A 25,782-nucleotide genomic window follows, 5' to 3' on the forward strand; every position below is an offset into this window, starting at 1 on the left:
AACTGAGGCCCCCCCCCCCATAGGTTTAAATGACTTGCCTATGGTGTCTAATTCAGGATTTGAACCCACAAGTCTCCTGATGCCAAGTGCTACCTTGTGTTGACTATGTAACTACAATCACCTGTGAGTGAGTAGCAACTCTCCTCCTCCTCTTCCTTTCCACCCCCAAGAGCTGCCTTTTTTTCTTCTGGGTTTACTGGCTACATTGCTTGCTCAAAGATCAAGCCTCAAATTCAATTCACTCGGTAGCTCATAGACTGGACAAGTCCCCACCCACCTAGCAAAGAGTGGATTTAAATACTAAATAGTAATTGTTCTCTTTTACCTAGGAACCCTGAGGGTCTTCTCCTCCCAGTTTTTTTTCTGATTAAAGGGACCATCTATGAGCAAAGCAGAATTGAGACAGCACAAAGTAAACATAGGATGCGCAAATTTGGAGTATCCACCCCAAAAATTCTACAGACTATCTGTGCCCAACCTGTGGTACAGCATTCTGAGCTTATACTGGTCTGATCAGCCACAGCTGAACACACCGAAACTTCACCTTATCATGGTGATGCCATTAAAGAAGCCTATTCATTGGCTTTATCTCACTCAAAATGAGAATGTTATAAGACCTTGGCCTAAAAGGGCCAGGATCTCCCAGTGCATCCTGGGCCATCTTCAGTCATCCTGATGAATATCAGGCCACTGGACCCAGATGGCTCAGGGGAAGAAAGTGAGGTTGGTGACCTTGCACATCCCTCCCTCACTCAAATCAAAGTCAACTGCAAGTCATGTCATCATCTTGATATCATAGTCCTCTTTGAGAACGAAGGACAAACACAACAACAGCAATCACACAGAGCAGGGATGGAAACCTAGGTCATTTGATTCCCAGGCCAGTAGTTTCCCACAGTGCTCCAGTGAGGCTCCACCTCTTCACTTGGTATGCTCCCACTCAACCTCATCCCAACCAGAAGTTGCAAGGTGACTAGGCTGAACAGTAACTGATACTAAGTGCTCCAGTTTGGAGGTGAGGTGCAAGGGACTGAGATGTTAAAGTATAAGAATACTTATCTCCTTTGGGAGAACCAAAAGCTTCTGAGAGGCATCAAAGCCACCAGGACCCCAGATTTCACACCTACTTAAGTATCACAGGATTCAGAGCTAGAAGAGTCATCAGAAGTTCAGTTAGTCCAATGACCTCATTTTATAAGGGGAATAACTGTGGCCCAGAGAGAAGTGACTTACCCAAATACTACATAATTAATAGATTGAAGAACCAGGTCTTCTGACTCAAGATATAGTGCTCCATTGTGCCACAAAGCCATTCCCCTCTGTGAGTCTGATCATTGTTGAAATGTGGGCACCATTTGGTGAGTGAATTCTTTAGGCACAACCCAGGGTCCAATAAAAGTAATGAGTTTTCAGGAAGTTTGCTGTTTACTCCCAATCTGGGTAGGGACAAATTCATCCTAACTGCTAACTGTGGTAATGTTAGCATTTTTAAGTGAGGAGTGGAAAAAAAAAAGAAATTCAGAAAGGGGAATATATGAATGTGGAAGAATTAACGAGAACCTCAGATGGTCTCAGAGGAGTGAGTATTTGGATACACTATGTCCCAGGGAGCCTGGGCAGAATGGAAAGCTCCTTGGGGGAAGGAAAGGAAGATCTAAACTCCCTGAAACATTAAGTCCTCATTGTTTAATTTATTGCCTGTAAACAAGTAAATGCTTCATCTGCACAGGAATTCCAAAAGTTCCTTTAACTATGTTAGCTGTCTGCCAAAGGACCTTTTTTAATGCAAGTCTTTGCCATGTCACCAAATTTAAGCAAATGCTGAGACAAAGAGATGGTGGGAAAGACCTTGGGCTAGAGACTTGTATTGGAATATCACTTCCTCCATCTCTGCTAAGTAGATATATCTTCAGCACAATTGTGAGTCTATACTCCTTGCCTTTGCAGGAATTGAAGAGATGCAAGCATCAACTGAAGGGTCTAAGTGCCTCAGGGCTGTATAGAATTTAACTCAGATAAGATAACATGAGCAGGTTAAAACAAGTTGGGTTAGGGGGTGAGGAGGAAGAAGGGAGAATATCTATCCTTATTCTGAGCCTCTGAACAATGCTGTTCAGGGAGGGACACCAAAAAAGGGGAGGAAAAGTCTTATAGGGAGTGAACGCACTAGGGCTGAAGTAGATTTTAAACCCTCTTTATGGATTTACAAAAGTGCCTTGTGTATAGATAGCTAGGAAGTGGTGAGGATTTTATCTATTAGAAGTTTTATTGTTTGTACAAAGTCCAGATGATGGATACTAGGTAAAACCTAGTTAGGCTTTTACTGGATCCCAAATCTACTGCAAACATTTAGTCACATTAAACAAATATTTGTTGAGTATGTCCCAGAGAGTTGATGACAAGGTATCTGTAGTACAATGGAAAGAGTTCTGGGTCGGCGGTCAGAGGAGCTGAGCTCAAATTCCAGCTCTGCCAATAGTTAACTATGTGACCTTGGGCAACTTGCCTACCTTTTTTGGGTCTCAGTTTCTTCATCTGCAAAATGGGGAGTTAAAATAGATGATTCCATGATCTGTTAATTAGGAAATGAGTTATTTTTGGTTATCTTCATTACATCATCATCATTACTTGCCGTAGCATCTCCTTAAATAATCTACTAAAGTGTGAAGAGGTTGTGAAATATGCTGGGGAAGAAAGTATCCACATTTATGAAGCCATGGCTCCCAGGAGTGTTCAGCTCTTTGTTGCTATTGTCACTCAGTTGTGTCTGATCTTTGTGACCATATGAACCATATTATCTATGGTGCTTTCTTGGCCAAGATATGGGAAGGGTTTGCCATTCCCTTTTCCAGTGAATTAAGGCAGAGGTTAAATAACTTGCTCAGAGTTATACAGCTATTAAGTGCCTAAGGCTGGTTTGAACCCAGGAAGATAAGTCTTCCTGACTCCAGGCCTGGCACTCTATCTATTGCTGTCTTAACAGGTTGTAAGAATTATCAGGTTGTAAGAAAAGACCAAAATTACATAGGGAAAGATTTATATCAAGTGAGGTAGAATGAGTCAAACAGAGCTTAGAAAACAATATACACAATGGCTTTGTTGTTATTCAGCCATGTCCAACTCTTTGTGCCCCTATTTGGGGTTTTCTTGGCAGAGGTACTGAAGTGGTTTGTCATTTCCTTCACCAGCTCATTTTACAGAAGAGGAAACTGAGGCCAATAGGGTTAAGTGACTTGCCCAGGGTCATACAGCTAGGAAGTGTCTGAGGCTGGTTTAAACTCAGGTCTTTCTGACTCCAGACCCAGCACTCTGTTCAGTGAGCCACCTAGTTGTCTTGAACTCTACTAATTGCTGAACATTACATAGTGGAGTAGAGGCAGAGTGATATCCTAAATTCAAGGACTTCAAGTGACTGACAAATCAAGTTCAAAAGACCCTTTATTTTAGTGGAGGGGAGAGTGAATTACACTCCCAAAACTTCATTTCTTCCCTAGTAATAATTAGTCCTAGGTCCTAACACAGGTGTTACACTCAGAAAGAAAGGAAAACCCATTGCCTATCCATCACACAGCAGTTGCTTCCAATCCACGCTTGGTCAACATCTCCAAGAAAATGTCAGATGTTGTTTACGTTTTGCGTTAATAAAACATCCCCACTGGCAAGAGTCCTAGAATCAGGTCTGAAACAAACATTAACAGATGAGGAAAACAGGCACTAGAAAACATGCAAAATGACTTAACAAGGACAGTAAATAATAAGTACACAGCATTCTGATATCCTTTCTGTCTCCCCTTCCTCACCCTTGTGATCTACTCCCCTCAGTCTTTCCTCCTTTGAATGACACCACTAACAATTGTAAACTGAGGCAGGAAGGGAGTACAAAGGAGAACCTGAATGAACACTTCTCTTCAAAGCTATGCTGTTACCAATAAATTCAACTGGATTGATAAGAGTTCACATTTTTCTAGAACTTGAAGGTTCACAAAGTATTCCTCATACATTGTCTTATCTGAATTTCCTGACTCTCTTACTAATAGATTGGTTCAAGTACCATTTCCCCCATTTTATAGGGGAGTCAAGCAAAGCATTTCAGTTTGGGAGATGGGACTTGAAGCCAGGCTGTCTGATTCCAGAACCAGAACATTATACCTTCTGACAGTACCAGCTCTGGTATTAACGTTCCCTGAGCTTGGTTACTCGTTCCTCTCATATTCTCTGCTCATTCTACTTGGAGCAACAAGGTAGGAGGACTCCAAGAAGTAGTTCTCTATGGATTTTAAAAAGTGGTTTGGGTATAGACAGCTGGGAAATGATGCTTGATGGTACAGAAAATAAACTGATCGTTATGTATGGTGAAAAGAACACTCAGACTGAGAGTCAGGAGAGTGACTCTGGAAACACTAGCCCTGGGTGCAAATCCTCTTTCTCACTCTTATTAATAATGCCCTAGTTATTCTCATTGGGTCTCACTTTCCCCCTCTGTAAAAGGGCGGATTTGATCTACAAGGTCACACAACTTTAAAATTGTAATTTTATGATCCTACTCCTTATGTGACATGTGACCTTAGGTAAATCATCTGAACTCTTGGCACCTAAGCTCCTCCTCTAGAAAGTGAGAGAGGCTAGATTATCTATAAGATTCCTCAAATATTTTAAGATTCTAAGAGAGTGTTTAGTAAAGGTATAGATAAGAGGTTGAGAGCAGTGGGTTGTATGGTTAGTATTTTGAAGGAATTCCAAAAGGTCCAATTTTTCTCCCTGACTTAAGACCCAATAAATAGAAAATTTGGCCCATGAATACCGAGCTCATCTTCACTGTGCATTTGGGAACGTGAATTCCTCTTTTGTGCCTAATCCAGGATTTTTGCCAAACTCACAATTTCTTTTTATTGTGAAATGGTCATAAAACTTAGGCTGTATTTATGCTGGCAAATGGAAGGAAAGCGGGGCCAAAGAAGCTGGGTTCCAAACAGTATACAATACATGCCATTTCAACCTTTCCCCTTGGAGGCCTATTCAGAGTGAAGTTTTCAACCAACTGCCTACCTGTACCAAGATCCAACAAAGCAACTTTTCACTAATTGATAAGGGCTCAGGTTCATTTGACCATCTATATATATAAACATAATCTAAAAGGCTTAAATAAGCATCTTGGGAAAACACTTGGGAATTTCTATTTCCATGTTCTGTTGTTTTTTTTTTTTTAAATGGTACAGAATGGAGTAGGGGACAAAACTTTGAATTTGGACTCAGAGGACCTGGTTTCAAATCCCAGTTCTGCTACTGGAAATCTCTGTGTCTTTGGACAAATCTCTTACTTTTCTTCTGTAAAATGAAGGGGTTGGACTAGACTGTTCCCCATTAGTCAAGGATGGAACAGATCATTCATAAGGAGTTGAAAGATGGGTGCAACATTGTTCAAATCAAATGACAACATAGTATATTTAAAGTGATCAAATCAAAAGGCTAGCTTCCATTCAGTCACCTCATACATCAAGATTAGATTGTACCCCCAGCCCCAAACTCAACTTCGTATAAATCAAATCTGTACAAAACTGGACCAAAAGATCAGGGATTCAGGGCAAAAATCTCCACCAGGACTAAATATATGATTCTATTTTCCTTCTTGGAATTCCTACCACTCAGCCCTGTGCCTGGCACATACCAGGTATTTAATAAATGCTTTGTTGTCTGAATGACTGATGATATACATGTTGGAAGGATCTGGCTCTTTGAATTAGCAATAACTGTTCTAATTCAAATCGGGCCTCAGACACTTAACTAACTGTGTGACCCTGGGCAAGTCACTTAAACCCTATTTGCCTCAGTTTCCTCATCTGTAAAATAAAGATAATAATAGCGCTTACCTCTCAGGCATATCATGAAGAAGAAATGAGACAATGATTGTAAAGTACTTAACATAGTGCCCTGAATATAGTAAGCACTATATAAATGCTAGGTATTGTTATTTTTGTTATTAGAAATTTATATTCCTTTTGAGAAGACTTTGATTATAGCATGGGCCTTCTGTGCTATGTAAGATGTACAGTAGGACTCTACTCTGTACTACCCAACTGCCAGGTGTCTCACTGTAGAAAGAAAAGGACTTTTGAAATACTAAAACAAGACAAACAACCAAATCTTGAAGCAAAGGGATTAGAAACCTGTGACTAATTAAAATGAACCACCAGATAGAAGACAGTGGCATTCCAAACGTGCCCTGAAACTGTACGTGGCTAACTCAAATCACATTCGTTGCATCAGGACAGTGGCTTCTCCCCACCACCTTGAGACAGATAGCCCTAATATAGAGACTGATACCAACATGATTCATGTACTAATGAATTTCTATAACAGGCCCACCACCCTCTTTCCATCTAGAAAACAAACAAAACAACCCAAAACATGCCATTTAGCACTTGGCTCTCTCTGCTTTCATTTTTCTAAAATGGAAAAAAAAAAGGTTTAGTATTTATTTCCTCTCTTCCAAAATGCACCAGGTGCCATTCCCTTTCAGTTAGGTTGGCTAACTGCTTCCTTCTTCAGGAAGCACTAGGTCACTCAGAGAGAGGCCTTTGGGGGTGTTATTTCTAGCTCCACAAGTCGGAGGGATCACTGCCAGTCTTGCACAGAACACTATTGTTGTGTAATAACTAGCCTAGCAACTACAGAGAGTTTAACATGAGATCCATCCATGCATCTGACACCTCACTGGCTCCCCTACCACCCTCCTGCATAGAACCTTGTAGAGATATAATAATAGCTGATGGCAAGAGGAAGATTTTTCATAGATGAAGGCAAGAGATGGAAAATAAAAGGCCACATCCTGGAGGCTGGTTCCCTATGAGAAGACCATTCATTCTTGAAGGTGACCTGGGCTAGTGAGACTGACACCCTTACTACTAGAAAATTTGAACATGTGTTCTACTCACAGTAGGTCATCATCCTATACTCAAGAAATCTTTACTATATTTTTGTTAAAGATGGAAGAGACTGTTCTCTTATTTTGCAACTGAGGAAACTGATGTTCCAGTTAGGGAGGAAATAGTAAAAATGACTTAACCTAGGTTACACAAAGATGCAATGAGGAATTTTTTCATCAAGGGCAAAAAAACCCAAATCAGTCTGCAGGAGCTGTGGTGTTGGTGCCAGGGAAAAGCATTCCCCTTGAATGACAGAACCGTGGGCCAAAGCCTCATTTACCCTACCCTAGTTCCTACAGTGTGGGGCCATTTCCAGTCATCCTGATCTGTATCTTGTCATTGGACTTAGATGGCTCCAGAGGAAAAAGTGAGGTTGGTGACTTTGCACAGCCCTCCCTCCCTCACTTAAATCCAATTCACTCACAAGTCATGGCATCACCTTCCTGATGCCATGGTCCTCTTCAAGCATAAAGGACAAACTACAGTGTAGTAAGGCTTGCCGAAGGCTGGCAAGGGAAATGAAGGCAGAATGCCTTTGGCAGGAAGAGGAGGGTGTGCCAGGAGGGAGACTGATCCTCTTTTCCAAACAGAGAAGAAAGATAGGAATGAAGTTTGATTTTGTCAATTTATCAATTACTACTCCAGTAGGCTAGCTAGCATCCTAGTGGCCTGAAGGAATTACTTTACAGTTTTAGCTATATCCAACATTAGACTCCAAGGCCTAGGAAACATAAGGCTAGTTAAGTCGAATGTAGACATGGTCAGTAAGGGAAGGGAAGTCGGGTCAAATCCAAGGAGAGTAATGCTTCTTGGGAAACCCTCCAAGCTAGCATACTGTGTCTAGCTTCTATTTTCATTTCATGTTCCAGCTGCTTCGTTTTACTCCTCAGCCCTCCCAGTATTCACATCCCATCAAAGAAATAAAACATTGGGTCCAGCTACTCACTATCAAGGGCTCCATAAATCCTAGTAACAAAAGGAGACTTAACTTTAGCAAATCCTACAAATCGTTTTGAACAGTAGGCCTGCAGAGGACCCTTCGTGAATAATCCAACACAGCTTTCCATTTTTCAGAATGCAATATTTTCCCTGTCATTCTCCTCCCTCCCCCACCCTTACTGCTAAGGCCCCTCCGCTGCCTGCAAGTTTAAGCAATCCTTTCATCCCAATAGGTCAGATCTCTGTGTCAGAGTTCCAGTGGAAAGCCCCTGGTTAGGGGCAAGCTTTAGAATGATAAAAATCAAAGTTTTTAAAGATGAAAGTCCTTTAGGGATTATCATTTTTCAGGTGAGGAAACAGAGACATAGAGAAAGAGAGGGAATTGCCCAAGGACACAGAGTGGGCTGAGACTATTTTTATAATAATTTCTGGAGGCAGCTAGGTGGTGCAGTCTGTAAAGCACTGGACCTGAAGTATGATAAAGCAGAGTTCAAATCCAGTCTCATATACTCACTAGCTATGTGACCTTGAACAAGTCACTATACCCTGTTTACTTCAGTTTCCTCACCTGTAAAATGAACCAGAGCAGGAAGTGGTAAGACCACTCTAGCATCTCTGCCAAGAAAATCCCATACAGGGTCATGAAGAGTTGGAAACAACAAAATAGTACTTTTAAGTTAGCAAAGTGCTTTATGTACAATTTGATCCTCTCAACAATCACAAGATATATTATTTTACCAATGCAATGGAATTATTTTTTATATGCATTTTACCAGGAAAACTGGGGCCCAAAGAGATTAATTAACTCATATCGTTACCCAGCTAGTAACTGCTGGCACTGGAAGCCTGGTCTTCCTAAATCCAAGTCTGCCACTCTAGCTTCCTTATTCAGTCCTGTTCTAAGATTACACACGATAGAATTTTTCAGAATTTCAGAATTGGAAGATATCTCAATGACCACCTAGTCTAACCCAAAGCTCTGGATTCCTGAAGATAGCCATCTTGAGAATTTAGAGCCTCAATTAATTTCTTCCCACCATTATAAATCAAATTAAATGTAACCCAGGAAAACTTTCTCAAATAAACTTTCTTTTAAGATTCAGATCAAATTCCTTCTTCCACATGAAGTTTTCTTAGACCACTATAAGGTTCTTAACCTTTTGTATCATGGGCCCCTTTGGCAGTATGGTAAAGTCCCTTCTCAGAATATTTTTAAATGCATATAATACAACATAGAATTACAAAGAACACCCACTATACTGAAATATGGTTATTAAAATAATTTTTAACAATTTACCAACCCTGAGTTAAGAACTCCTGCATCTAGCAATAATGATCTCTCTTTTGCATTCTGATAGCACTTATCATCTGAACCATTCATATGATATTTAATAATGTGACATTGCTTGCATTTCATCATGAAATGTTATTTCTCTTTGGTGTTACTATTTATTTTTTCATGTTTATGTCCTATTTCTATAACTAGACTATAAATTCATGCAGGGCAAGTTAGACTCCTGATTACAGCTATCTATAGACAACCAGTTCTTTCAGAATTCTAAGTCACCCATATCTCATCATCACTGGCTCTAAACAAAAATCTTCTATTTCTGTATTAAAAGACAGACTGCAAGTGAGTGCTACTTTTCCTTCCTCAATCCATATTTTCTATTTTAATTATTCTTGGAAACACTATTGAGTTAAGATTATTTTGAATCTAGTCAGGTTGGGAATTGCATAGATTCTCAAATCATCCTAGGTTTGATAACATTAAAGAGGTGTGTGTGTGTGTGTGTGTGTGTGTGTGTGTGTGTGTGTGTGTGTGTGTGTGTGTGTGTGTGTGTGTGTGTATCTCCTAAGTCCCTGCTGGGACTTAGCTCAATTATCTTCACTTTTGCATCTTTAGATCACTTCTCTGATGGCTCTTTCCCTTTTGCCTACAAACATGCTCTGCTAATATAAAAACAAATTTAAAAAAATCCTTCCTTTAACCCTACTATTCCACCAAGTTAATGTGATCTCCCTGACCTTTCTTTTACCACTAATTTGCTGGAAGGATAGTTCATATTCAGTTTTTTTACTTTTGTAAGGTGTAATTTCTTTTTCAAGCTGTTTTCTTCTTTCACAACATGATTAATTTAGAAATGTGTTTTACATGATTGTACATAGATATAAATTGCTTATCATCTTAGGGAGAGGAGAGGTAAGAGAGAGAAAAAAATTTAGAACTTAAAGTTTTATAACAAACGAATGTTAAAATTATCTTTATGTGTAATTGGAAAAAAAAATAGTATTTCTTTTTAAAAAGGAGAGTCTATATTCACTGCCTCAATGTCTTGACTTCCCACTCACTCTAAATCTTAGCAATGTTCACTCATCCTCGGCTCCAAGCTCATTGTTTCTGCTCACTAGGACAAGAGAAATTCTAAGTTGGTTAATGAAAGCAAAGAAATGGAATTAGGGTTAGGGTCAAAAATGGAATGGGCTACCTTGTAAGGTGGTGAAGCATACAAACAGAACTTGGATGAATGTTTCTCAGGGATTTTACATTGGAGATTATTGCAGAAAGTAGGTTATTGGAGTAGATATTCAATTAATCAGGCAATCTACATGTATTAAGTGCCTACTATGTACTAGGCACTGTGCTAAGAGCTAGGGATATAAAAAGAGGCAAAAGACAGTCCCTTCCCACAAGAAGCTTATGATCTAATGAATGATGGCTAAGGACCCTTCAAGAGATACTCTGATCCTCTGAGGCAAGTCATGGACAAATGCCTTATCTTGAGAGTATAGCCTTGGTTTTCTTCCAGGGCCATAGTCTTCTCATTGTGACTGGTCAGAATCAGTCCAGTAGTGAGGGGTAGACAGTCCAGCGAGATTGGAGAAGGAAAAAAATATTGAGGATTATGCAGCCCTGAACCACGAAAAGAGTGTTGAATTTAGAGTTAGAGGACATTGGTTTAAATTCCAGTTTTACACTTATTACCTTTGTGACTGAACCTCATCCATAAATTGAGAGAATTGGGCTAAATGATCTCTAAGGTCCTTTTCAGAGAGCCAATGACAACACTTTACTCCTTCTTCTACCCCTCTTTGGCTAAGAGGTCATTTGGATGGTAATTGATAATTAACAATAAACTTTTCACCAGTGATTTTTTTTTTGTGACCATAAAGAATTTTAATCTCTGAGCTAGAGTATAAAACCTTGAAATTCTAGCTAGTGCATTTAAGTTTTTTAAAATTAATTTTCTTACTTTCATTCTGCTTCTTGTACTTCAGGGGTTCCACTACAACTAGACATAGATCATAGCTCTATAATTTAGGCAACTGGAAATTGGTTGCTTTAGTTTTCCTACAGGTCATCTTAACAGTTGGAATGAGATCACTTTTGGACTTCAGTTCTTTGTCAACACTCAGGGGTTGAAGTCAAACTAGACCATGTGAATTAATGTTTGACTGTACTTCTGACCATTGATACTGGCCTGAGAAACTATTTCCATTCAAATACTTGTTTACCTAACTTACCTCTTTCGTGGGCTATCTCAGTAACCTAGTTGATAAGCAATGTCTTTTCATGCTTCTCTAAAGGAATCTTCCTCACTCCACCCACTACCCCACCTTTGCTGTTTCCCCATTTCCCTCAGTGTACTCCCTCATACTCCTTGGTCACATGGGGGCGAGGGGTATTTGGGAAGAAAAGATTTCAAAGCAAGTAAAAGATACTAAGAGAAACTCTGCTCCAGGTAATTTACTCCACTGATTTTGAGGATTTTCTGTCAGACAGATAATGTGGTCATTTCAGTGTATTAATGAGGTGTCCAGATGAACTAATCACATGCTATACTAGAACTATTCATGTGGTCATCTCTCTCTCCACCCCCATATAAATCTAGCTCCAAAGTCTATCCATTCATCAAACATTCAATAAAACCTACTATGTACAAGATGTCATGTATGATGCTGGAGATATAAACATTTACATGAAATAGTTCCTGACCTGAAGTTGCTTACATTCTACCTGGGAAGCACAATAGGGATACAAGTAGGAAGCAGCATGGTACAATGGGAGACATTTGGACTTTGGAGCCAGAATAACTGAATCCCAGTTCTATTCCTTCTTACCTGTATGTCTCCTCACCCTCCCTCAATCCACATTGACAATCAGTTGACAAATATTATAATTTCTGTCTCCATACCATCTCTCACATCTGTCTCTTTTCCACTTACACAACCACCAACCCAGTTCAGGCTCTCATCACCTTTTATTTGGACTATTTCAATTGCTTTAACTAATCGGTCTCCTCACCCTAATTCCCTCCCCTCTCCAGCCCATCTGGCAAAATGAATTTCAAAGCACAGTTCTGACCATGTCATACTCCTGATCAATAAACTCCAGCAGCTCCCTATTACCTCCAGGATTAAGTACAAATTCCCCTTTGGGGCATTTCAGGTCTTTCACAACCTGGCTCCAACCTATCTCTTCAGTTTTATTTTGTAATTATTTCCTTTTATATACTAAGTGGCATAGCTAGGAACTGGCCTTTTAGATGCTCCTCATATGTGACATTCCATCTCTCATCTCTCAATTTTTATACGTCTCCCGTGTTTGCAATGAACGCTTTCCTCATGTCTTCCTCTCAAAAGCCCTCCAATACTGTAGATGATATATTCCAACCCCTACCCAATGCCTTCATAGAAAGTGTTCCTGAGTTGCTTAATTCCTCAGTTGTATTTCTTATGGTAATAAGACCCTCTGGGCTGCCTCCAGTCTCTCCCCACTCCAATTTGTCCTCCACTTAGCTGCCAAGGTGATTTTCTTAATGTAGAGGTCTGATTATAGAATCCCCTATGCAATAAAATCCAATTGGCCCTATTACCTACAAGATTCAATAGAAAATCTGTTTCTCACTCAAAACTCTTTACAATTTGGGCCCTTCTTGCCTTTCCAGGCTACTTACACTTTGGGGTGTAATATGGGGACAGTAGCCTTAAACCACTATATGAATACTAAGTTATTATTAGCTATGGTGTATCTCATGTGTACCTAGTTATTTGCTTCTTGTATATGCATTTCATATATACACATTTATGTACATATTCTCTTCCCATTAGAACATAAGCTCTTTGAGGGCAGGGCCTGCTTCATCTTGCACCACTCCTGGCATACAATCAGTCCCTAATATATGGGCCTGAACTCATTCAATAGCTCTAGAAGTGAGTCAGGATCTACTGGTCCTTTGTAACAATGATCAGGGCAACTAAGAATGGAGAAAAGAGGGTGACAGATCTCTGTCGATTGGTTAGGAACCAAGGTGAGCATTTTTTCCTTCTCATATACATTCTAAGTTCATAACATACAACACCATTTTCAGATCTGTGCTTGGCTTCAAATATAAGGAAAAAAAGAGAGTGAATTAAATCAAAAGTCATTGGGGTACATATTCAAAAGAGAGGAAAGTCATATAATGTCAGTACTTTCAACTGTGGCATGATGATGCCTCCGCACCCCAAGTGCTTTGACAAAGCTTAAGATCTTGGACTTGGAGTCTCAGAAACCTGAGTTAAAAACTAGATACTTATTACCTATATAAAAGTCAGATACTTGCTACCTATATAAAAATCATTTAATCTTTCTGGGTCTCAATTTTCTCATCTGTAATTAGGGGATTGAACTTGATGGATTCTGAGATTCCTTCCAATTCTAGATCTCTAATTTTATTCATTAGATATTTAAAAATTCAAACGTGTCTAACAGTTGCTTTCACCCAAAAGTACCATTCTGCCACTAAGAATGGATCAACCTCAACAAACCTACAAATCTGTTAAGAAACCTGTTCAATTTTATCCTGTCTTCTTTTCTTTCCTGGATTTAAAATGTAAGAATGGATAAAGGTCTGGTCCATTGGAGAAATGAGGTAGCAAACTGGTGGGATCTCTCACCTGGAAGAAGGAGCTGGAGTGAACAGAGAATGGGATACAAACCTTTAAAACAGTGGGTTTAAGTATCCAGGAAGACAGTGAGGAGAGAAAGACCTTACAGAGCCCCAAAGCCCTAGATAGCAGGAGAGACTACTAAGTTTGAGGAGAAGCTATGAGGCAGATAGGGGCATTTTAGAGTGCACAGGGGCAGCTAGGGGGCTCAGTGGATAGAGAGCCAGGTCAGGAGTTAGGAAGGCTCATACTCCTAAGTTGAAATCTGGCCTCAGACACTTACTAGCTGTGTGACTCTGGGCAAGTCACTTAACCCTGTTTGCCTCAGTTTCCTTATCTATAAAATGAGCTAGAGAAGGAAATGGTAAACCACTCTAGTATCTTTGCCAAGAAAACCTCAAATGGAGTCATGAAAAGTCAGACACTACTGAAAAATAACTGAACAACAGAGCATATAGAGTAGTGTTAATGAGGTAATTAGCACATTTCTTCTAATTAGTTACTTTGAGTTTAGTAGCTGGTAGAGAAATGGGTCTACGAAAGGAGAAAGAAAAATTCAAAAGCAGCTAAATGACCAGGTAACTAATATTTACCAGTGGAAAGGAGAAGTTACTAATACATGTTCTTCTCTAAACAGAAAGCAACATAGCATGCGAGACTCAATCTGAAAGAGGGGTCAAATCTCATTATTTTGAGTTGTGTAATTCTGAGAAAATCGCTTCATCTCTTTGAGCTTCAGTTTCCTCCTTTGTAAAATGAGGGGGCTGGACTTGAATGACTTCTAAGATTTCTTCTAGCTCTAAATCAATCAAGGATCTATGATCTTACTCCTTCTTAAAAAATAAAAACAAAAATGTGTGTGAGTGTACTGAGAGATATATTCTAGCTCTACTTCTCTTGGATGCTCAAGCCTTAAGTCAACCTTACTGATTTGCTTTGGGTACTTAAAATAGGCCCCACTGGTCACTTGAAGGCAGTTATCTGAAGTATAGCTATTGTCCCTTGGAGAAAAAATAAAACAAAATAACTTCTAAGGGGCCTATTTTATAATCTTAAATTTCTCTTTTTGTGTGTGTGCATGTTAGAAACATCATGCCACAAAGAATCCTCATCTTTCCTTAGCATGTACAAGCCATGCCATGATGAAATTTTTATGGCTTAGCTAAACATCTGCAAAAAAAAAATACCAAAAACCAGCCTGTCTGACAGTCTGTTCTATGGGATTTGAACTGTAAAAGAGACAAACTATGCCGGGAGTCAGCCAAACCAATGAAATACCTGCCAAACCACACCTTATCCTTCTCAATCAGCAAAAATATTATCCACTGCCTGACTCCTCTTACCTCACCAATAAGGGCTCATTTATTCCCTTATTAGGACACTGGCAGTGGAAAGAGAGACTGGCCATGCATGATGGCCCCAAGAGTGGCTTCGACAACATGTGCTGCTCATCAAGCAAAAAGAGAAGTGGCTAATGGACACAGAAGGGAGGGGACTGGAAAAATTAAAGCCTCATCCAATGGAGGACAATCTATTTGGTATAGGCCACAATTATGGTTTCGTAAAGAAAAGAAAAAAATAAGCCAAAGCACTAATATACTTTTTTTTGTCAAATGCATTTTTAGGAAGGGTGTTTTTGAAGCTTTCCTTGGAAACTCAGTTCAGAGAAGGCTTCAATTGAGAGGGGAGAGGAAATCGATTGTAGGGAGGCCAACATCCATTTGGCTTGAGTTACTGGTTTAGATGGGGCTAAATTCAACTGGTCCTCACCAATCCTGAACAGCCTTGAAGCAGTCTCTCCCTGCTGTGGGTCACCATAGTATCAGCAAAAGACCCAGTTCCCTTTGGATTTTTGGGTAGATCACAACAACCACATCCATGGCTATGGCTTTTCCCCCATGTTCCCTTTATTCTCACCCTGTGAACTTGGTTTACATTCGTATTCCTCTCCCTCAACCCTTACCTATCAGCCAGACTGAATCTTTTATTATTATTTTTAAAATCAATGTCTTAGTTTTTTCTTCTTCCATTACTATTTTTTCCCAAATGGACCTTTATTTATACAGCTTAAGGCAATAAGGGTCCTTTCTGCAATCCCTTTGGGGCTGTAGTGAGAGCACCTTTTTCCTCATCCTAGGTGTACTATTCTGTTAAAAAAAAACTCCAAGACTAAGATCCTTTCAGAGCTATCTGCTAAGTTCAAGCCTATTCTAAGTTGGACTAGGGTGTCCAGTTCAGACAAAGCTCTTAAGAGGATTCAAACTCTTGTATCTACTCAAAGATCTTTTGGATCATGGCTATTTTAGACTTGATCCCCAGGGATCACTTTTTTGCACTTAGGAGTAGGCAGCTGGTAGACAAGAGTCTAGAGGAGGGGTTCTTAACCAAGGGGTCCACAGACAGAGTTTATACAACTTGTGAACTTGAATAGGGAAAAAAATTACACCTTTATTTTTACCAACTTTTAGTGAAATTTAGAATTTCCTTCAATTATTTAAAAATATAACTCTGAGAAGGGGTCCATAAAGGATCCATAACACACAAAAAAGTTAAAAACTCCTGCTCTGGAGATATATGGGAGGATTGTCAGGTAAATCGAAAGCTGGGCCTGTTCTATCCTGTTCCTGTTGGGGCTTTTAAGTTACAAATTCCCCACTTTAATGAGGTTAGAAATTTAAACATGATAGTCATTGCCAAGTGAAAGTGAAATAGGATATAAAATTGGTAATGAACAGAATGAAATGGACAAGATAACCCTGACTGGGAAAAAAGGGAGAAAAGAAAGAGTATAGAAACAGGTAAAATAAAATGAAGGGGCACTTGGTTACCTCGCTTTGCATGGTTAATACAGATAAAGACATAATTGATCAGGTGATGGTTAAACATTAAAAATTTTTAAAAATTAAGTTTGGATTGTTTTTTAAAAATTTATATAAAAGGTCATGTGACAAGAATAATAAGAAAAGAGAACAGTTTATCTTTCCATGAAACCCTGTCTCCCTATGGGGAAAATGAGACACTTAGAGCTGTGCATGCATAACCATTTCGGGTCACTGAATTATCATTTAGCTACTAGGTTGGTAATTGGTCAAAAAAATCTCACCAAGTTTTGAAGGATCAATGCATATGACTCACACCTCAGGATTAGCTTACTCATCATTACAATCTAATGTAATAACTTCAATGCAGCAGGCTTCACTGACTCACCAGACAGTGATAATTAGGCCACGGTAAACCTATGAAGGAAAGCCCTGGAGCCTTCTCAAAGGAGACTAAACAATGGTCAATAGTCACCCTACTGCATGCCCTCATCACCTCACGCTTGGATTATTACAATAACCATCTGGTTGATCTCCCTATCTCAGATCTCTCCTTCAAGTCTGCATCAACTCAACTGCCAAAGCAATTTTCCTAAAGTGCATGTATGCGCCCCCTCCTCCCTATTCAATAAACTCCTGTGGCTCCCCATTACCTTAGGATCAAGGCATTTAAAATCTCACAAACTGGACCCTTCCTACCTTTCCAAATCTCCTTATACTTTACTTTCCTCTTTGTACTGTATGATCCTGCAAAGCTAGTCTTGCTGTTCTTTGTACACAGCACTCCATCTCGCAATTGTGTGCCTTTTCACTAACTGTCCCCATGCCTAGATTTCACTCCTTTCTCACCCCTGTGAGGCTTCTCTGACTCAGTCTAAATCACACCTTCTTAGAAGTCCTTTCACAGTCTCCCGTCCTCTACTACTAATGCCTGCTCTTTGTAATTTTGTTCTTCAGTCATTTTTCAATCATGTCTGACTCTTTGTGACCCTATTTGGGGTTTACTTGGCAAAGATACTGGAGTGGTTTGTCATTTTCTTCTCCACCTCATTTTACAAATGAGGAAACAGGCCAAAAGGGTTAAATTACTTGCTCAGAGTCACACAACTGGTAAGTGTCTGAGGCCAGACTTGACTTCAGGAAGATGTCTTCCTGACTCCAGGCTCTGAAATTACCTTCCATTAATATATATCTATATCTATATCTATATCTATATAGATATAGATATCTTTTTCTGTGTACACTTATTTGTATACTGTCTTCACCATTAAAATGTGAGCTATCTGCAGTCAGGGTCTTTACTTTTTATCTTTTCTGGAACCCCAATATTAGCATAGGATCTGGCAAAATAAATGGCTGTTGATTGGCTAATAATCACAAAGGATTCCTCTCTGTCACTTTTTTGGATGGATCTTAGAGGAATACAGGAAAGTATAGTTTTAGTGAGTATGAGTTATTGACTATATTCAAACTGAGTATAAATAATGAGAACCAAAGAGAGATTCTCTACTCTAAACATCCTGTGGAATTTGGAGGGGAGGAGGCAAGAACTGGATAGAATGTTCTGTCTAACCAAAGAATCCCAAACATCTTCTCATTGATAATAACAAGCCTAGATAAAGCCAAGGGATGCCAACACTCCAGGGCAAACTATTTATCCCTTGACATTGTCTCCATGGTCCACTTGTGCAATAAAGTACCTAATCTCCTTTATTAAGTATAGATAGGCTTAGCTATTTATAATTAGAGAGGTCAGACTTTTCCATGACCAGGGAGGCATATTTCCTAGTCACAGGGAAGAAATATTTTCACACTAGCCCTCTCTAGCTCATTTTGATTTTGTATCCTTGGATGAGTTTACATGTAGTCTGAGTTAAAATCGTAATGCTAATGGCAATAATGAAAATAATAATGGCCAGCATTTATATGGTACCTTAAGGTTGACAAAGCACTTTAAAAATATCCTGTTTTATCCCCAGAACAACCTTGTGAGGTAAGTGTTGCTATCATCCCCATTTTCCAGATGAGGAAACTGAGGCAGTTAAATTACTTGTCTAAGGTCACACAGTAAGTGCCAGTGGTGGAATCTGAATTCAGACCTTCTTGACTACAGGTCTAGTGTTCTGTCCATTGCACCACGTAGCTTCCTCAGAATCAGACCAGAAAAATGGCTATATCAGAGCCTGAGGTTCTACGCATGAGTATGAGTTATAACATTCATCTGCAAGTTTCTAAGACATACTAATGTTTTGAGTTACCAGGCAACTGGTCAAAGAAAGACATATCCTCATTTCCTCCCTCACATTTTCCAGCTGGCTAGAATTTTAAATATACTTGATGTTCGTTGATTTGTTAATTAGGAATAAAAATTCATGTAAAATCACTTAAAATTTTATAGTGCTCAGTTTCAAGATCAAATGATTCTAATTTACTTCCAAGTGGCATTTTTGGATGGTGTCTATCTTTTTCTGGGATGATCTTTTGACTTTTTTTCATTCCTTTAGTGGCAGCAGAGGATATGTCTAATTAATCTTACAGACAGCCCTTCAACACCATCTGACATCATGGGTAATGGTAAACACGTACTGTAATATGTGCTGTTGTATATCATTGCTGATGAAGTCTAATGTTTAATTAGTCGTGTCCTCCATTCTTTCTCCTTGCTGTTCTCCTGGTACTCTTCTGGTATCTGGTAACCACATGTAGGAGAGAACTAAGACTTATTGCTCTGCAACCTAGAGAAAGTCTGGAGAGTGAAAGCATTCTTCTATATCCCATGGGAAATAGGAAGAGCATGGTTCTCTCTGTGGAGGGTTATTCCATCCTCTGCATGATAGGTGCCTTTCTGAGGTCTACCTGCAAGGGTTTACCTGAGGTCAGTCTTCTAACCCACAGGTCCAAGAAAGTCAGACTTGCAGACTGGCTATGTATGTTATATAGATTTCTAGTCACAGAAAACCACTCTCAGCTAGAGTGCCTAGGATGAAGGAACATTTTCCTCCAAGAGTAAAAGTGACCCAAATTAAAAATGCCTCCTTCTGATTAGAGAACTTAGACATACTCTTTGTAACCCCATTTGGGGTTTTATTGGCAAAGACACTGGTGTGATTTGCCATTTCCTTCTCCAGCTCATTTTACAGATGAAGTTTTTCATAGTTTTTCTCTTTTCTTATGTTCTATAGAGAAAAAAAGAAAAAAGACTCAAGAGTTGTATGCCAGAATAGGCAAACTATGGTCTTCCCTGTAATTCCCTTTTGCTTGAAAAAGAAAAGATGCGAAAGGTCAAAAAAAGCAGATGGGAGTCAATTTAATATCACGTTAGCCTTATGCCTGGAGAATAAAGTTACCACAAGCCCTGGGAGAGTTTAAACTCTAAAGCAGGATTCAATGAGGACTGGAAAAGAACATTCTAATTAAATTCTGAATCTAATATAAGGGTTGTAATAAAATGATAAGGGAAAACTCAAGGTACTACAATCTAAGTTTTAACTTTATTAAAAATAAACAGTACAATAATGACCTATTTTTCCCTTAAGTGCAGTGGATAGAGTGCTGGGCCTGGAATCAGGAATCAAGAAGACTTATCTTTCCGAGTTAAAACCTCAGGCAAACTATTAAGTTGTGTGACTCTGGGCAAGTCACTTAACTCTGTTGGCCTCCAGTTCTTCATCTGTAAAATGAGCTGGAGAAGGAAATGGCAAATCACGCCAGTGTCTTTGCCAATAAAACCCCAAATGGGGTTACAAAGAGCATGACATGACCAAAAAATGATTGAACAATGACAACAACAAACTTCCTATGTGTGAAGAACTAAAGATAAAAGTCCAGAAAGAAAATAATGGTTGCCCCGACACTCCTTATAACTTACTGAAGGGAAACTATAAGTCCATAGATACACAATATAAAATATGTCAAAAATAAACCCAATATGACCGGGTGTGAAGCTGCAAAGGGTTCAGGAGGGAATTGGGGAAGTCTCCTGAAGGGAATGGTGTCTGAAGCCTTGAAGGGAGGGTAAGGGTTTCAGAGGTAGAAGTGGAGGGGAAGAAAATTTCAGATTTGAGCAATAGCCTGGGCAAAAATATGGAGGCAGGAGATGGACTTTTGTATACTAAGATAGCTCACAAGTCAGACCAGCTGGAATGTAGACTATATATGAAATGGAGTAATGAGTAATCAGTTTGGAAAGATCAGCTGGAGTCAGATTATGAAGGGCTTAAAATGTAAGATGTAAGAGTTGATATTTTATCCTAGAGGTAATAGGGAGCCACTGAAAATTCTTCAGTAGGAAAAGGGTCAGACCCCTTTAGTAATGTCAATTGGTAGATATATAGAAGATGACTTAGAGAACATGGATTTAAGGATACCACTTAAGAGGTTATTGCAATTGTTCAGGTAAGAAATGATAAGGACCTTATTTGGTGTGGTGGGAGTGGAGGGGAGAAGACAATGGGGGTGACAGAGGTTATGGAAGTAGACAACACAATCTGGCAACTGATTGTCTATGGGGAGAGAGTAAAGCGACAAGGGAGATTCCTAAGTGGTGATCCTGGTGACTGAATGACTGGTGATGACCTTAACAGAAACAAGAAGGGTGGGAAAGAGAGAAGGGTAAGGAACTCTATTTTAGTTCTATTATAGTTTGTGGGACATTCAAGGGGAGATATCTAGCAAACAGTTGAAGATATAGGAATGGAACTCAAGAGAGAAATGAGAACTAGACATGTTTGTTAGGGAGTCATCTGTATGAAGATAACAGTTAAAACCAAAGTAGCTAACTAGATCACCAAGAGAGAATACAGAAAGAGAAGGAAAGAGGAGATCAGATCAGAGCTGTGGAATGTACCCACAGATGTGCATATGGGGGTTGGAGTGGCAGGTGGGGAGACAACATATATGAATAGGTCAGAAAGATAGGAAGAGAAGCATATTACCACAGTGTCACAAAAATCCAGAGAAGAAGAAGTATCCAGAAGGAGGTGGTAGTCAAGTAACAAATGATGCAGAAAAGGCAAGAAATATGAAGAAAGAGGAAAGATGGCTAGGTGTAAATAATGAGAGATCATTGATGATCATGGAGATAGCAGTTTCAGTCCCATAGTGTGGATGAGAGCCAATTTCAAAAGGGTTGAAACATATGAGTAGGTGAAAAAATTGAGCTAAAGGAATATAGACAGTTCCCCCTCTCTCTGCTCCTCTCCATAATTTTCCTGTGAAAAGGAAGATAACTATAGGAAGACAGCTAAGTTTTTTTCCCTTTCATAAAGAAAATGGACACTTAAAGTAGGAAACTACCAGAATATATTCTGACCCTAGCAAAAAAAAAAAAAATGGCAACTGTCAGAAAGCCTTATGGTGAAGAGAGAAGTAGGAAAAATATAAAAAGCAGACAAAAACTACAAAGACATGATAGTTCGGAACCAGTGTAGGAGCAAATAGTCCTATAAAACTTAATAGCTCTTGAGGATATCACTTGATATTTCTAATTCCATTCCTCTTGCCCAACATTCAAAATGACAACACTAACTTATTAAGGAAAATTTAAGTTATGTTGAGAATGTCTTTTTAAATAGGCCACAAGAGTATGTGATACATTTTAGAAAGTTTTCCAAACAAAGGGTTATAATTAAAGAAGAGTTTCAGTGTTTGAAGTAGGCTTGTTATCTGGAAATTTTACTTATGAGAAATACTTCTTTCCCTGTTAATGTCAGATAAGTACAGTTTTATTGTACTTATTGCTTCAGATCTAAATAGACTGATTCCAATTCTAAAGAACCACATTAAAGTTATTCCTCTAATATGGGCCAATGGTATGACAGGGCAGCCAAAAAAAAGCTAATGCTTAGGCTACCTTAGACTTTTTCTTACTGTTGTTTGTTCTTCTTTCTTGAATAGGACCAAAGTGAGGTCATGACTTGCAAGTGAATTGGATTTAAGTGAGGCAGGGATGTGCAAAGTCAACAGCCTCATTTTCTCCTTTGGAGCCATCTGGGTTCAGTGGCAAGATATAGATCAGGATGACTAGAGATGGCCTAGACGCAGTGGCAGACCTTGGCCTTTTTAAGCTAAGGTGGGTTCTGAGTTCTCATGCTGACTGAGGCAATGCCCATTCAGTGATTAAGGCTAAGTAAGAAATGAACCAAGGAATGGCCTCTTTTACCTAATTAAGGGTATGATACCCTGTGTAGAGAGAGGGAGAGGAAGGAGGAAGGGAAGGGAAAAGAAGGGAGGGAAGGAAGGAAGGAAGGAAGGAAGGAAGGAAGGAAGGAAGGAAGGAAGGAAGGAAGGAAGGAAGGAAGAAAGGAAGGAACTGTGTTGATTAACTATTTGGGTTATTTGGGTCCCCACTGGGGCAGCTCAAACTACTCACAGGTTGTTGTTTGTCCTTTGTTCTCCAAGAGGACCATGGCATCAGGAAGGTGACACCATGACTTGCAAGTGAATTGGATTTAAGTGAGGCAGGGATGTGCAAAGTCACCAACCTCCCTTTATCCTCTGGAGCCATCTGGGTCCAATGGCAAGACACAGATCAGGACGACTTGAGATGCGCCCCCCCCTTAGGCTACGTTAAGCAGAACTGGAGAGGTTTTACTGTGTTTTGCCTTGGTCAGATGAGTACTGTGCTCAGTTCTGGGCACCATATTTTAAGAAGGACATTGATCAATGGAAGCATGTCTAGAGGAGAGACAAGTAGGAACCTTAAGATGATGCCAAATGGACACAAGAGGAAGGAACTAGGGATGTTTAACATGGAGAAGACCTAATAGGAACATCATGACTGTCTGAAAATTTGAAAGTCTGTGAATGAGAGACTGGATTTATTCTGCTTGGCTCCAGAGAGCAGAAATAGAAGTAAAGGACAGAAATGGAAAATAGGCAAAATTTGGCTAAATAAAAGGAAAGACTTCCTAAAAATGAGAGCTGCCCACAAAAAGAATAGACTGCTTTGGCAGGTATATGCCTTCTCATTGAGAACCTTCAAAGAGAGACGGGATGACTACTTGTCAGTTGCATTGCAGAGGTGATTTCTGCTCAGGTATGGGTATGCTCAGGGTTTGATGGCTTGTGAAGTTCCTTCCAGTTTTGAGATTTACAATTACATTTATTTTTCTGGAAGGGTTTTGTCCCTCAATAGAAAAATAGAATAGAATGATGATTAAGGATTCTTGGAACCAATGTATTAAAGACATGTAGTATCCTACAAAGTTTCTTTTGTTATATGAATGCTATAGGATAAACAAAAGTTTTTAAATTTTTTTCTTAAATCATCATTCCACTTAAAAGCATATTTCTTCACAAAGAATGCTGATTTTTACTGGTAAAAGCAATAACTATTTAGCCTTGATCCTGAATACAGTGTATCCTAAATTTCATCTTTGTTCTTTGTTTCCATCTAGAGAAATATGGAAACTTATGTCTTTGAGACTCATTATTGAAGAGAATTAGATACAAATGGTATTATTAGCAGCTTGTAACCATGGACAAAGTACCTCTCAGCGATCTTACCATAAACTTACGTAGTTAGCGCATCATGTCAACTGGCATTTATTAAATGCTAATCAACTCTGGGCACTGCACTAACATCTCAAAATTCTGGTGCTTTCAACAGTCAGTTTACACACATCTACAGTAATAACAAAGCTCTTATGTAGGTCTCGGCATTCAAGAAGGTTAATATTCTCCATAGCAAATATTGCCAAACTCTTTTTATACTGTTAAGACTGAGGTAAATCTTCTTACAGGAAGGTAGGAGAACTTAGAACTCAGGTAGCTACATGCCCATCATAGACTAATAGTACCTCCAAAGCAAAGAGATCTATCAAACTGTAGCTGTGTGCACATTTACAGCAACATTACAGATGTGGGCAAGAACACTGGACTTGGAGTCAGGAAGACCTGAGTGTAAATCCTTCCTCAGACAATTATTGGTTGAGCCTCAGTTTTCTCTTCTGTAAACTGGAGGTTAGACTAAATAGCGTCCAAGGTATCTTCCAACTCTAGATCTATGATACTATGATCTGGGTTTGAACGAGGTTCTGTTACTTTTGTGACCTTAGGCAAGTCTCTTAAACTCGTTTAGTATCAATACTCCCTAAAATAAGGGGGTTGGAACTAGATAACCTCTAAGAGTCCCCCAGTTCTTAATCTATGATCCTTTGAATTCTAGTGGTTGGTCCTCCAGTCTTTCTAGTTGCATTTCACAAGAGCTTATTGTTTTGTTCGCACAACACAACAAAACTTTGGAAAGGGAGTCAGAAACCTTGGGGTCTAATCCTGACTTTTCTACTATCCATGTGGCTTTCATTGAATTCCCTAGGTTCTATTTGCTCTTATATCTAACAAGGTGGTTGGACTAGCTGCCCTCTATGGCTCTTTCTAGCTGAAATATTCTATGCCTCCATAATTCTCTGACCTTGGAGCCTGTTAATCTGAATAATTCCCTGATGAATCTCATATGCGCTTGACTCCTCCTGCCCTTTTCAGATAGCTTGTATAATGAAGGCTGATTGCTATTTACTCTGAGGATTGGGCAATAAATGACTTAGATGAAATCTGTGCCCTGTAAAGTGATCGCTCTGAACAGAGGGACTGAGTTTAAATTATCTGTAGGTTTTTTTTTTTAATCTTAGAATGCTGATCTGTAATACACAACATCTCTCAAGAAGCATGCTCCTAAGTATGACAATGAACCCACTTCTGATTATGTATTACAAGGCACAGCAAGATGGGAACAAGGAAAATAAGAGATGTTACAACACATATGGCATTTAGTTTTGTACAATCTTAGAACTGACTCTAGTTTATTGACTTCTTACCCCGTCCAGGTCTCTACTGCTCTTCCAAACCTCCCTTCTTCAAATCCCACCATACAAAATTCAATACAGAGAAGCAACAGGGGCAAAAAATCAAGACAAAGTAAGCACTCACTGAGAGAGACTGGATAGGCTCCGTCTTCCCTGCGATCTGCTGAGCATGTCTACAGCTGAGAATCAGTGGTAGCTGCTGCCAGGTTCAGTGAGGGACTGGACAAATCGTTAGGGTGTGGAATGGGACAGGAAGAATGTCATTTTAGTTTCAGTCCTAATGGAGTTTGCAGGATGCTCCCCTGTTCACCCTATGTATTAACATTTTGGTCTGCCCCTGTGACGAAAGTCTGAGCTTGTCCTCTG

General features: G+C 39.4%; 1 protein-coding gene across 17 annotated transcripts in view; it reads right to left on the reverse strand.

The window, feature by feature from the left end:
- The window catches only part of CALD1 (caldesmon 1), a 268,202-nt gene that overhangs the window by 58,857 nt on the left and 183,563 nt on the right, over positions 1–25,782 (reverse strand). For 4 of the 17 annotated variants that reach the window (XM_072652687.1, XM_072652686.1, XM_072652678.1 and 1 more), the window contains one exon: positions 25,541–25,635. The exons of the other annotated variants lie outside the window; for them this stretch is intronic. In XM_072652687.1, the coding sequence (XP_072508788.1) occupies positions 25,541–25,587 (47 nt within the window). In that variant the 5' untranslated portion in view covers positions 25,588–25,635. The remainder of the gene's footprint in view (positions 1–25,540; positions 25,636–25,782) is intronic. 17 annotated transcript variants of the gene reach the window in all.

The sequence above is a fragment of the Notamacropus eugenii genome, chromosome 3 (assembly GCF_028372415.1).
Source record: "Notamacropus eugenii isolate mMacEug1 chromosome 3, mMacEug1.pri_v2, whole genome shotgun sequence".
In the NCBI taxonomy this organism is placed as follows: Eukaryota; Metazoa; Chordata; class Mammalia; order Diprotodontia; family Macropodidae; genus Notamacropus; species Notamacropus eugenii.